Raw genomic sequence first — 14272 nt, forward strand, 5'->3', positions numbered from 1 at the left:
CTTATTATGAATCGCTGCCCATGGCAAGAGGTTGGCCACATTTTAATTATGGCACATTTTGAATGTGAATGCAAATGAAAACCAGATGTTGTCAGACGCGACGATGTTTTATATTGTAGCATCAGCATGAATAAAAAAACGTAATAACTAGACTTGAAGTTTGCAAGAAGAACGAGACAGCGACAGATGTCGTGGGTCCAGCTGTGGAAGTTTGGCTGAGTAAAAGTCGCAGCAGGGTAATGCAAGAGAGGAAAAGAATCACTGCTCGTCAGGAAGTTCGAAACCGCTACGTTTGCAGAACAGAGGAGGAATAGTGGATGGATGGAAAAAAGAACCCGGTTAACCTTTGAACCCTATTCCTCTCTGTCTTCACGAGAAGTCACAAGACAATCAGTATAATTTCACGGACGTCAATCGCCTACTACTACAGTGACTTCCGTGTGGGAATTCATCGATTTGGAAGAATTTGATCACGACGGGATAAACCAAACAAACAACAATTAAGGGACGGGAAGGACTGGAACAGAGGACGGAAAGAGGTGGCATGATTATCTTCCTAGATGAGTTGATACCGAAAGGTTTGTATATTCATAAATCTAGTTTATTGATAAGTCTTTCCCTTTCGTTCGTTCTTCTTTCTGCACTCTCCGCTTTGAAACACTCATTGACGTGTTCCCCCCAATGGCTATCTATGCACATGTATCTAGTGCATCCATCCACCGCTTCTCAAGTTTGCTTACTGTATTTGTACTTTCTTTCTTTCTTTCTTTCAAGTTATGGAAATGCACACAAACGGCCTATATTTAATGGATTTCTTGGACTCCATTCCGTTGTACTCTGTACTTGTACTTGTACAATGACAATACATTTAATCTAATCACAATTTTTGCATATGAGGGGAATCTCAGAGAGAGAGAGAGAGAGACACACACACACACACACAATGAGACACAGACACCTGTGTCCTCACATACCCTGATCAGGAGAGGACACTAAACGTTTTTGTTTATCTCCCATACAATGTAACTACCATACAATGTTTGTACCGGATCTCCTCCCTGGTAAACAAGAATACCCTGAAGACTCTGGCAGGAGCACTCATTCAAGGGTACTACGACTATGCTTGCACCTCATGGTACCAAAGCACCTCAAAGGCACTAAAAACCAAATTACAAACATCTCAAAACAAACTAGTCAGACTACTGCTTGACCTGACTCCTAGAACCCACCTCACCCCTGCACACTTTGCCAACCTAGGATGGCTTAGAGTAGACGACAGAGTACAGCAACTTGCAATGGGCCTGGTCTACAAGATACACTACACGACCAAGGTACCCATGTACATGTCAAAATACTTCCCAAAGGTCAGTGAATACCACAATCACAACACCAGAGGGAGCTCCACAAATCATGTAAAACCCAGATTCGGCTCAAACAAGGGACTAAACACGTTTTGCAATTATGCCACAACAATGTGGAACGCCCTACCCAAAGCTGTAAAGGAATGTAAATCACTACCCACCTTCAAAAACACTCTCAAAGAACACCTACGGGAGACTGCAATTCAAAACTGGCCCCTACAAATGTCCTAACCCAGTTGTACAATAAAGACCAAGCATGGCTATTCCAATGTACAGCCCCACCCAACCCCACCCCACCTACCCAACCTCCTCCAATGTACAGTTTCCATGTCAAATGTATGTCAGTATTCCAATGTACAGTGTCCCCCCCCCTACCCAACCCCCCCCCCCCTACCCAACCCCCCCCCCCCCCCCCCCACCTCCAATGTACAGCCCCACCCCACCTACCCAACCTCCCCCAATGCACAGTTTCTATGTCAAATGTATATACTCTTCTTCTGGATTTTTTTAGTATCACAAACAGTACTGTATTTGAAAATCTGGTATGTCATAAATGTATAGATGTAGCAGTACTGTCTATCTGTATGTCATGTGTGTCATATGATGAATTGAAAATGGGGGACCCTGATGGAAACAAGACGAAAGTCTTTCTCAGGTCTGCATCCTCTTAACAATTGTATGTATTGAGCTGTACTGTACTGTACCCATTCTGCAATCTGTTAATAAACTTTTCAATCAATCAATCAATCAATCAATCAATCAATCAATCAATCAATCAAAACCAACAGGCCTAGCAGGGAATTCTAATCTTTTCTCACATTCTTTCCACATGACCAATTTATTTTCAATCTAGACCAAAAACAACGAGATACAGATTACAGAAGTAGTTGAGAAGAGAGACGGGAGTAGTGAACGCCACTAGGATCATCATGACCTCTGTGCATTTCAGTCCAGGGTTGGCCTCCGCCAAGCCTAATGGGTGAGTGAAACTATCCACCTTTAACCTTTATATCAGGAATACAATGATGTTTTACCAGCAGTATACGGAATGTGCCTGCCTGCATCTGTCCCATTCTAGACAAAATGTCATAATGTGATTATGTTTGACAGTTGCAGTTGTGATATGATTTGCAATCTATTGTTTGGATTCCAATTGCTGATCAATTTCATCCTATTATAGTATTTTTGTGCTCAAAGCCTCCCTCCCTTCCATTACATTTTATTTTATAGTAAACTCCTCTTGGATACATGACTTCAACTAGATACAGATTTCACCAGAGCACCATTTACATTTACATTTACATTTAGTCATTTAGCTGACGCTTTTATCCAAAGCGACTTACAAGTTCTGTACGACAAGCCATCAGGAAGGGCACAACTCTATCAGCTGAGTAACAATGTTCATCAAAGTGTTGAGTGCTACAGTGTAGGTTAGTTTAGTTTAGTTAGTTAGTTAGGGTTAGATAATTTTTTTTTCTTTTTTTTTTCTTCTTTTTTTAATTCAGATAATGGTTGAAGAAGTGCGTCTTTAGTCGACGGCGAAAGATTGGACGTGTTTCGGCTGTCCTAACTGGGGTGGGTAGTTCATTCCACCATTGTGGGGCAAGGATTGAGAATAGGCGACTTCTCTTTGATGACCCTCCCTATTATTATTATTATTATTATTATAGGTCTGAGGCGGCCAGAAGATGCAGAGCGTAGGGGTCTTGAGGGTGTGTAGTTAGAGACCATTGACCGGAGGTAGGCGGGAGCAGTTCCCTTTGCCGCACGGTATGCTAGGTCGAGGGCCTTGAAGCGGATTCGTGCAGCAATGGGGAGCCAATGCAGGTCCCTAAGAAGTGGGGTGACATGGGCCGACTTCGGTAGGTTTGAGATCAGGCGGGCCGCTGCGTTCTGAATGAGTTGAAGAGGCTTAGTGGCATTGGCCGGGAGGCCAGCGAGCAGTGCGTTGCAGTAGTCGAGGCGGGAGATGACTGTTGATTGGACGAGGAGTTGGGTGGCTTCTTTTGTCAGGAAGGGGCGGATCCTTCTGACGTTGCTCAGGAGGAATCGGCAGGTTCTGGTTGTCGCTGCGATGTGAGCAGAGAAGTTCAACTGGTCGTCGAGGACAACACCAAGGTTCTTGGCGGTCGGGGACGCGGTCACAGCTGCATTCTCGACTGTGATGGAAAGGTCGGTCAGGGGGGAGGATTTGGCCGGCAGGTGGAGCAATTCTGTTTTGCTTAGGTTCAGTTTGAGGTGGTTGGTCGTCATCCAGGCAGAGATGTCGGACAGACAGGCCGAGATCCGCTCAGAGACGTGGATATCTGAGGGAGGGAAGGAGAGGAAGAGTTGAGTATCGTCGGCATAACAGTGGTAGGAGAAGCCATGAGACGTGATAATGTTACCCAGTGATTTAGTGTAGAGGGAGAAGAGAAGGGGTCCTAAAACCGAGCCCTGGGGGACACCCGTCCGCAGGGGGCGGGTGGCCGACAGGGTCCCTCTCCATGACACTTGGTAGGAGCGGTCATTGAGGTATGATGACAACCATGTCAGCGCAGAGCCAGCCACTCCCATTCCTGCGAGGGCCGCGAGGAGGATCTGGTGGTTGACTGTGTCGAAGGAGGTCATTCTGTAAGAGATAAGCAGTAAGTTGGTTGGATACAGCACGTTCAAGTGTTTTAGAAAGGAAGGAGAGAAGAGAGACAGGACGGTAGTTGCCTATGACGGTAGGGTTCAGGGATGGTTTTTTTATGAGGGGCGTGACTGGCTTGTTTTAGGGAGGTGGGGACCACCCCCGAGTTGAGTGAGGAGTTGATGGTTGCAGTTAGGAATGGGAGGATGTCTGGTGCTATGGTCTGGAGGAGTGGGGAAGGTAGCCGGTCCAGCTGGCATGTAGTCGGACGGTTCGACGTTACCAGTGTCAGGGTCTCGGCTTCTGTAATGGGAGAGAAAGATGACAGAGTGAAGGATGAGGTTCTTGATTCAGCATTTGGAATGGGTGGGGGTTGGGAGAAGGAGCTGCGGATGTTCTCCACTTTTTCCTCAAAGAAGATCGCAAAGTCTTCGGCAGAGAAAGATGAGGGAGGGGGGGGGGGTGGGGGGGGAGTGAGGAGGGAGGACATGGTAGCATGCAGTTTGCGAAGATTCTTGGCAGAGGCCTCGATCCTATGGTGAAAGAAAGAAGCTTTGGCATTAGTAATGGTTTTGGAGAATGTTAACAAGAGGTTGTGATATGTGTCGATGTCAGCAGTGAGGCGTGACTTTCTATACTTCCTTTCAGCTGCTCTCAGGACCCGTCTTTTCACATGCTTCTCCTGGAGAGGGAGAGCTTCTCTATACTTCCCTGAAATCTGAGTTGCATGTGAACCTCTCATGGTCCAATATGTGGTAACCTGCCACTTTTAACTTTAGCATACATAGGAAACTGAGTAGGTATTGACTTGAAGTTGTCTTGAAAGAATATAAGCTGCCGACTTGAAATTCCTGGTCAATATCAATGGGTGCTTGTTAACTATTTGCATATTCATAGATCCTTGCGTTCTTGATGAGGGTAAAGGTGTAGAGATGCTGCTAAGATATTCTCAGTAGTTTATTGAACAATTTGGTGGAACAAACATATTTACACATTGTTATTCGATATAGTAACAAGTAAAGTAATAAAACATTTAAAGTATAAAATACATCTGGAGGGGAAACCTCTTACTCATTGATTATGTTTATGATTTGAATAAATGTAACCTACTGAAGCCTCAGTGATCGATATTGTGTTTGTCTCTCATATTGCAATATCAACATAAAGCTGATTTATTGTTCAGTGCGAATACACTGGCCAACCTTTTGGGCAACATTGCTCATTGGGAAAAGTGGATGTGTCAACACACTTGCACTTATTTGCTTGTGTGACGGATCATACTGGGTCTGCGTTGTGTTTTTGATGTTAAATGAGAATGTCCCAAGGGGGAGTCGAACAGGGGGCTCCCGCGTCCGCGGGCGACGACACAGGCCGCTGCACTAAGAAGTGAATTCACTCCTAACTACCGTACCTATGCGTCTGTTAACCCTGTTATGGGGAAGTGAGTTTAATTTACCAGCCCGCACTGCCACAGTCACTCGTCAACACACCTGTTTCCGTGACTGTGGACATACCCACGGGCTTCCCTGTTACACTTGTGTAACGGATATGTACCGCGATAGTGTGACTATGGTACATAGAAGAAGTAAAACTAACTCCCCAGAGGCATCCAAACTGAGCGCTTAGAGAGGATATCCTTTCTTGGCGCAGCGGTTTGGTTTATGATGTCACCCGCAGTGCGGACGCCCGGGGTTCGACTCCCACTCAAGGCATGGTCGAAGTGTTTGGCAGGTACAGCGTTGTACCGGCTACAGTGGTGCCGTTTGACCCGGATGCCTGAGTGGTGTGAGTTAAGGGGGGGTGAATGTAACGGATATGTACCGCGATAGTGTGACTACGGTACATAGAAGTAAAACTCACTCCCCAGAGGCATCCAAACTGAGCGCTTAGAGAGGATATCCTTTCTTGGCGCAGCGGTTTGTGATGTCGCCCGCAGTGCGGACGCCCGGGGTTCGACTCTCACTCAAGGCATGGTCGAAGTGTTTGGCAGGTACAGCGTTGTACCGGCTACACTTGGCAACCGCTTACTGCCTAGATCAATTCTATTGCATATATTTTCTCTCTGTCTCACTTAATTCCCTGTTGGCAAGCGCATTGCCCTAATGTTGCCCAGTGTATCACTACCATCATTCTAATGTGTGACCCTAATAATAATAATAATAATAGCTTCATTTTATATAGCGCTTTTCAAGAGACCCAAGGTTGCTTTACATAGGGGGGGGAAATAACAAAGTAACAAACATATAGTGGACAGACACAACATATAAATATAAAGTGAGAAATTAGACTCTATAGTGCTGCGTAAATTAATCTTGGCAATGTTAAGGTTATGGAAGGTTTTTATCTGCTTTTAGCTGTTAAAATGCTGAAATATGTATCCGTCTCTGTCTGTATCTATCTATCTTCAACTGTAGCACTGAAAAGACTGATAAGATGGAGGATGCTAAGGTGGAGATTGATGATGGGAAGGAAGAGATTGTGGAACCAGACACCTGCTACCAGTAAGTTCACACAGCTTCATGTTGAACCAGACACCTGCTACCAGTAAGATCACACAGCTTCATTCATTTGGACCAGACATCTGGTACCAGTAAGTTCACACAGCTTCATTAATTTGGACCAGACATCTGGTACCAGTAAGTTCACACAGCTTCATTCATTTGGACCACACATCTGGTACCAGGCAGTAAGTTCACACACAGCTTCATTCATTTGGACATGGTTTATATATAAATCATTAAAAATAAATAGGTGAATAGGGGCACAGCCTATAGGAGTGGGGAATTCCATACTGCATAGGGGTACAGCCTATGGGAGAGGGGAGTTCCGTACTGCATAAGGGTACAGCCTATGGGAGAGGGGAGCTCCATACTGCATAGGGGCAGGGGAGGAAATTAGGCCATTTTACTGAGTAGGGTATATCTGCAGTGCCGCAACCCCCGGCTTGACTGTGTGTGAGGGCTTGTACTGTGTGTGACTGTGCGTCAGGGCTTGTACTGTGTGTTGTTGGGCGGGGCTTCCCGTAAAACCCGGAAGTAGTCAGTTTGTGCTGTTAACCTTAACCCGCAACATGGAACACTGAACACGGAACACAGAAATGCAAATGCTGTCGAGTCCTCACTGCTTGTAAAAATAAGCAGCACAAACTGACTACTTCCGGGTTTTACGGGAAACAACACACAGTACAAGCCCTGACGCACAGTCACACACAGTACAAGCCGGGGTTGTGGCACTGCAGATATATGCTATTGATTTTACTCGCCAAATGCGAGTATTTTTTATGTTTGGCGAGTGATTCATGAAGACCACTAGCCACACTGGCGAGTAAAGAAAACAAAACAAAAAAGGATCGGTTCATATTGCGACACTCTTATTTTGAAAATCTGGCGAGTCATATCCGCCCAGTAGTGTGAAACGCCGTGTAGCTCTGTACAGCAGAGCAGGGCTACAGAGCGCCTATTTTGCAACCCGATATAAGTCCGTGCAGTTTTTCCCCTGCAACGGGTCAAATGCATCTAACATGCTTTGCATTGTTGCCATTCCTTTATGCCCACGTCGCGTTAAATACCTAAATTAACGTTACGTTAGCTGCTTACGCTAACTAAGCTAAGCAGCTAACCCTGAGAGAGAACAGGAGAGGGAACTGGGGAAGGAGGGGGGGGGCAGTCTCCCTTTCTGTGTGGGGACTGGGGGAGGGGCATTCTGTGTATGTGTGTGCGTTTGAAAAGACCAGATGAAGTCACGAGTATTATATTGATAGTATTTACTGAGGATGGACAGATAATGTTGATATTTAAACATAAAAAAAATGTCATACTGGATAGGGGTACAGCCTATGGGAGAGGAGTTCCATACGGCATAGGGGCACAGCCTATGGGAGAGCATAAAACGGAAGCGAGAGGCTCAACATTGCATTTGTACTGTGCTGACCCCTGTATTCAACAGGTAGCGCAGAAGCGATTTGCAACTGATCAAAATTAGATTTGATTAAAATTAGCGATGTCCGATATTGGCATACAAATTTGATATCGGAAAATATCGGTATCGGTTTTCAAATTTTCATTGTCAAAGTATGCATAATGTTGTGTTAATTACACGACAAGAGATATGTAATGTTAATTACCTGAAATTATTCCGTTTTTTGGGGGGGGAAACCCTGCATATATCGGTATCGGTTGATATCGGTATCGGAAATTAAGAGTTGGACAATATCGGTATCGGTAAAAAAGCCAATATCGAGCATCCCTAATTAAAATGTATTGTCATCATACAGCACACTATAGCTATAGTGGAATAGACTGTATTAATATTCCTTATTACATGGCGTTTTCACATTCGCCGAAATGCTTGCTTGTGATTGGTCAATAGCCCCCCGACTGCGGTAATTATTTTTCAATAATGACCGCAGATTTTTCAATAATGACCGCAGAGCGCAGCTGTTCGCAATCAAGCCCACTGACACACTGTTTCAGTGCAATTAGACACTGCCGTGCCGGCGATGACAGAGGGCGGAGCGAAGAGCGGAGGCAGAACACAGCGGAGCCAGAACACAGAGGCTGCCCGCGATAATAATAATCACTTTATTTGGGCTGACAGAGCCACAGAACAACTGCGATTTGTCAAATGAATTAGGTATATTGTTAGTAAGTTAGCCATGTAATAAGCGGGATAATGTATAGCGCTGCACTGACAGCGGAGCCAGAGGCTGCCCGCGATAATAATAATCACTTTATTTGGGCTGACAGAGCCACAGAACAACTGCGATTTGTCAAATGAATTAGGTATATTGTTAGTAAGTTAGCCATGTAATAAGCGGGATAATGTATAGCCTACTCGGTCATTGTCGCAAAATAATTGACCTTCACTACGTTTAAAACACCTCGGCGCGGCGCCTCGGTATTTTAAACTCCGTGTCGGTCAATTATTTTGCGACAATGACCTCGTAGCCATACATTATCCCTTACATATATTCACACTCCTGGCCACCTGCCTCAGCACACACACGCACACACGTACTGTACTGTATACGTGCATAATGAATCGTTCCAGCAACAGTAGGCTTATATTATTGCAATGACTTGTTTTATTAGGAGATCGTGGATATGCCCTGCCCCCTGGTTCATGACCACACTCGCCAACGCACAGACAGAGCAGGAGGTGGAGAGCCAAGCGTGCAGTCGTTCCGTATTGAGACTAAATAAGATGTCACGCTAAGATGTGTACTGTAAATGTTCTACAGCATGACTTACTACTATAGTAATAAAACAAGTCATTAGAATAATATAAGCCTACTATAAGGGCAACCGAACAACAAAAAGATGCCAGTGAGGGAATATGGTACGAAGCTCTTTCCAACGCGTGGTGCTTGTTGATTGTAAACCAGGTCGTCTCGTTGAGTGCATTTAAAATGTTTTATTTTCACTTGCAGGGTGGATAAAGCAAAGCATAACATAAACTCTGTGTTTAAACTGTAACTTAAACAAATGACTTGTGTTGCAAAATAAACCTGAAAATAACTAAACAAAACACGCACTGTTGAAAAACTGTGTGGCTTCCCTGTGACGGTTCCCCAATTCCCTCCCGCTGCGCACCTGTGGCACACATACAAATAGGCTGTGCCCGAGATCATCTGAGCCCAGCCTATGCCACCTGCCCAGCTAATTAGTCAATAATCTCAATAACACCTTCACAATAACACAGCACCTTCATACAATAAAGTAACCACAGTAAAATAATCAAATTGGCTACAACACCTACTGTTGCTGGAGCGATTCATTACGCACGTATACAGTATGTGTGTACGTTTGTGTGACAGGTATTGTCCCCTTCCCTCTTTTTCCATTTCCGTAGGAATATCCGGAAGAAGATAACACCTTTCGTCATGTCCTTTGGATTTCGGTGAGTTTGTGTCGGTATTCTCTTTGAACTCTTCACCCAGGCTAGGTTCACTGAGCAGGGCCCTGCTTCACCCTCACACTTACACACATTCACATACAAGGAGCTGCCCAGTACAACCACAGGCACTGTTGGCCACTGAGCAACTCCGCTGGAGCAGTTGGGAGTTAAGTTAAGCTCAAGGGCAGCTCAACAGTAAGTGTTGAGGGAGGGGAGGGCGTTATTCATTCAATCCCCACCCAGATTTCTCCTGACGGTCCTGGGAATCGAACCGGTGACATTCCGGTCTCATACCTGCTTCTCTAACAATTAGGACACTGCTGCCCTCAATATGCCTGGTCTCTTTGGAGTCCTCCTTATTAATTATTTTTATTTAGGGCTTTTCACCTTTTCCACTTTTCTTTTTAAACCAGGCTGTTTAAACCGTGTCTGGCGTGATGTTGACTAGCACATGCCATCAGTCACTTTAGCGTTGAGAAACTGTGCTGCATCCTCTCACCAGGCAGCGGCTCCAATAAGGTCCAATGGGGGCAAGTGGTTTAGTCTTCAAAAACCATGACACGTGTCCTTTTCCAAAACGGGAAGCTCGCAGTATAATCGGATGTGTCCTCATATGTTCTTCCGAGGAAATTGTTGTAAACCAATAGTGTAGTATCAAAAGATATCATGAGTTGCATGGGACAGTTATGCACAAGGCCAATGAAACTCATTATACAATGTAGGGATGCACCGAATGGGAAATTCTTGGCCGAAACCGATACCGAAAATATGAAACAGTTGGCCAAAAACCGAATGCCGAAAGGCCGAAAATGATTAATATAAATATATATATAATGTATTTCTTTTCTTTTTTCAGCTACCTGATTATGGCAAAATACATGATTATGGCAAAACTTTACTTAAATAATATTAATAATCACTATTATGGGCCCATAAAACATTTATTCAGCACTTTTGAATGCATACATTAATTCCAGACTGACTGCTGAAAGATTGTACAATTTAAACATTTTCTCTTTGCATACAACAAAATGTACATTAAAGTCAAGAGTGCATTTTCTTTTCTCTGTAGGATAACTACAACAAAGTGCATTCAGAACAAAGCCAAGGTGCTTTAAAACTGCATAACGATCTGCATAAAGACACAGACACAGGACTGTTGTATTTACTACATCTCCCATGACGTAGCTTACGAGAGACGGGTCAAAGAGGAATGGAAGCGTTAGCTAGCTTAACGCTAACGTTAGTTCAAAAGGTTTTAACCGTGACAGGCATATAGTAATGGCGAGGATATAAAGCATGTTAAAGACGCATTTATTGGATGTGTTGCTCGCAGAGTTTATAGAAACAGCGCGACTCCCAAGAGGAGTTAGTTATTACAGGCTGCAGAACGCAGGAAGAGCTGCCAAGCTGCTCACGTTACACGGTGCACGTTTTGATTATGTCATCACAACAACACTTTAGGTTACGAACGTTACGTAACCCTGTTCTTTGACATTCTGTGATATTTTTTCGGTGCTAAAACCCTTTCGGCTGAAAGAGCCTTTTTAACCATTTTCGGCCCATAATTTTCGGTGGCCGAATTTTCGGTGCATCCCTAATACAATGTACGGTATTAGCAGACCGTAGGTTAACTGTTGTCAGTGTGAAATGGGTTAAACTAACCTAGGGTTAAGTGTTAAACCAGGGTCAAATATAGCTCTGTTGTCGGTGTGAAACGGGTTAAGCTAACCTAGGTTTAAGTGTTGGGGTAAAGATAGTTAAGATTTACGTTAAAAAAAATGCAGTATGAAAAGCTCCTTTGAAAGCTACAAAATAATCGGCAACACAGGAAGCCATGGTTCTTTGAGCATCTCATTGAGAATAAAAAGGGATAAAGTCAGAGACTTATTTCCACCGTATGTAACTCTGCATAAATGGGTGCTTAGTTGGTGGCTGTTATTATTACCATGGTGAGGTTTGCCTGTCTTGTCCACTACAGATCAGGTTGACGGCGGGTTTGTAGGCTGGTTAGCGAGGCCGTCTGGTAATCGTAACAGTTGCTAGTGCAATTCCCGGTGCAGACAGTGCCAAAGTGCCCCTGAGCAAGGGCACCAAAACCCCCATGTACTGTACATATTATTATTATTATTATTATTATTATTATTATTATTATTATTATTATTATTATTATTATTATTATTATTATTATTATTATTATTATTATTATTATTATTATTTAGCAACCTGCTTCAAGGACTGGGTATTGAAAAATAGTTTTAACATGATCTAAAATCCTGTGATACAACACAAAGGGCAGTTGCTTTGAATAAGTGTTTTTACATTTTCATTTATTTACATTTTTAAGAGAGTTAAGAGGTAGCACACACACGCACACAGATCTTCAAGACATAGTTCAAGACTATTATGGCAACTAACATGCACGTTAATCTTAGCCACGAGGCCTTCATCAGAGCAAGAGGGTGGGTCTTGTATAATTCAGGTGATGGTGGTTATGATGATGATGATGATGATGTTGATGTAGTCTATTTCTGTTCTGTTTTCATTTAGACTATTTGGTGTGGTCCTAATCATAGTGGACATTGTGCTGGTGATTGTGGACCTGGCTCTACCAGCCACAATAAATCCAGAGGCTAGAAACGGCATAGAGGCCCTGTCTCTCATCATCTCCTTGTTCTTCCTCACCGACGTTCTCCTACGGATCTATGTGGAAGGGTGAGTGACTGTGTTGGAGGTTTATATTTAATAAATATAATACATTTCAAAACATATTTAAATAAAAAGAAAAATTGTATTATTATCACATCACAGCAGCATTGCAATATAATACAAAATAATAGATATAACTATTATTATTATTATTATTATTATTATTATTATTATTATTATTATTATTATTATTATTATTATTATTATTATTATTATTATTATTATTATTATTATTATTATTATTATTATTATTATGATGATCGAGAGAGGGAGAGTGTTTACGTGACCGAGGGAGATGGAGTGAATATGTATCATAGAATGACACGCCTCAGAAGTCTGAATCAGCAGAAAGATTGTTTGCAATTCGGATGAACTGTTAAACAGGAAGTTATGCACAGGAAATGTGAAGCACAGTGACTCGAGTACGGCTTCATAGCAATTATGCTACTTGTTAACGGGACTCCCTAAAAGCCAGGCATCTCATGTTAAGCCCACCCCTTACCTTAATCTCACTGGACCTCGCGCCTCACGTTAACCACCCATTGGACACGGTAAGCTACATGACGTGGAACATGAGATGCCTGGTTTTTAGTGAAGTCTTTGCTGACACATTTGAAACATTGTCACAGTCTGTAGGGAACACCTTGTGTTGTTACTTCTACTCCCTTTCTTTTAATTCAGTGAGAATTATGGCGTACACCTTCATGTACGTATAACCGGTCACTAGTTAACTTACTGGCAAGCAGTCCATGCTCAACACTTATCCTCTGATCAGCCCTGAACAGCGAACCCTCCCCTCAACAACACCACATGCCCATGAACGTTTAAAGGAAAACGCCAACATTTTGGGAAATTAGCTTATTTGCCATCTTCCCTGGAGTTAGACAAGAAGATACATACCCTTTTCTTCTCTGTGCGTGCATTAGGCTTAGGGAACAGCCGCTCCGTTAGCGTAGCTTAGCTTCATCACTGGAAGTGGGGCAGACCTTTACCCTGACGTCCCCTACAGTCACAAAATACACTCCAAATACAACTCCAAAACGTTCCTGTAAACATGTTGTGACCTGTGTATTTTCCACGTGGAGAAATAAAAAATTATTGAATTCGACAATTACGTTTTCTAAGCAAATATACTCTACATTTTTTTTTGCCGAACCACTCCTCTCGGGGCGCAGTGATTTCACGCAACGCAGTGATACTTTCTAACGTGATGCCAGTTTGTTTACATTCTCATTTCATTCAAAGGATCCGGACCGATTGAAGTTTATGGATACTATGACTTAAAATCCTCTTACCTTGACGATTAAAAGCCTCCCCAATTTAGAAAACAGTATTCCCATGGCTGGTGTTGATATGCTGCACGCTAACGGAGCTAACCAACAACCGGACACTCAAGCACATAACGAGGTTAAATTTTGACTTCCGGTCAGGGGGTTCCAAAATAAAAGAGCGACGTCTATAGCACCGGAAATAAGTTTATTTTATACATTATCTAACGTTAACACGAACCTAAACTAACTTTAGGTTAGTTGTAACGTTAGTTTAGGTTTGTGAAAAAGTTAGATAATGTACCAAATAAATGTATTTCCGGTGCTATAGACGTCGCTCTTTTATTTTGGAACCCCCCGACCGGAAGTTAGCCTCGTTATTTGCTTGAGTGTCCGGTTGTTGGTTGGCTCCGTTAGCGTGCAGC

The 14272-nt window shown here is 43.3% G+C and overlaps 1 protein-coding gene across 2 annotated transcripts in view; it reads left to right on the plus strand.

Moving 5' to 3' along the window:
* The first annotated feature begins 9 nt into the window (after positions 1-9).
* tpte (transmembrane phosphatase with tensin homology) overlaps positions 10-14272 on the plus strand; it is a 29505-nt gene continuing 15242 nt past the window's right edge. The window contains exons 1-5 of one of the 2 annotated variants that reach the window (XM_084320860.1): positions 10-578; positions 2215-2340; positions 6390-6476; positions 9826-9873; positions 12421-12585. In XM_084320860.1, coding sequence (XP_084176986.1) covers positions 2291-2340; positions 6390-6476; positions 9826-9873; positions 12421-12585 — 350 coding nt within the window. In that variant the 5' untranslated portion in view covers positions 10-578; positions 2215-2290. Of the gene's footprint in view, positions 579-2214; positions 2341-6389; positions 6477-6507; positions 6520-9825; positions 9874-12420; positions 12586-14272 lie in introns of those variants that run through there. The other variant, XM_084320861.1, reaches the window with a different exon arrangement.

This window comes from Notolepis coatsorum, assembly GCF_963971535.1.
Source record: "Notolepis coatsorum genome assembly, chromosome: 8".
Taxonomy (NCBI): Eukaryota; Metazoa; Chordata; class Actinopteri; order Aulopiformes; family Paralepididae; genus Notolepis; species Notolepis coatsorum.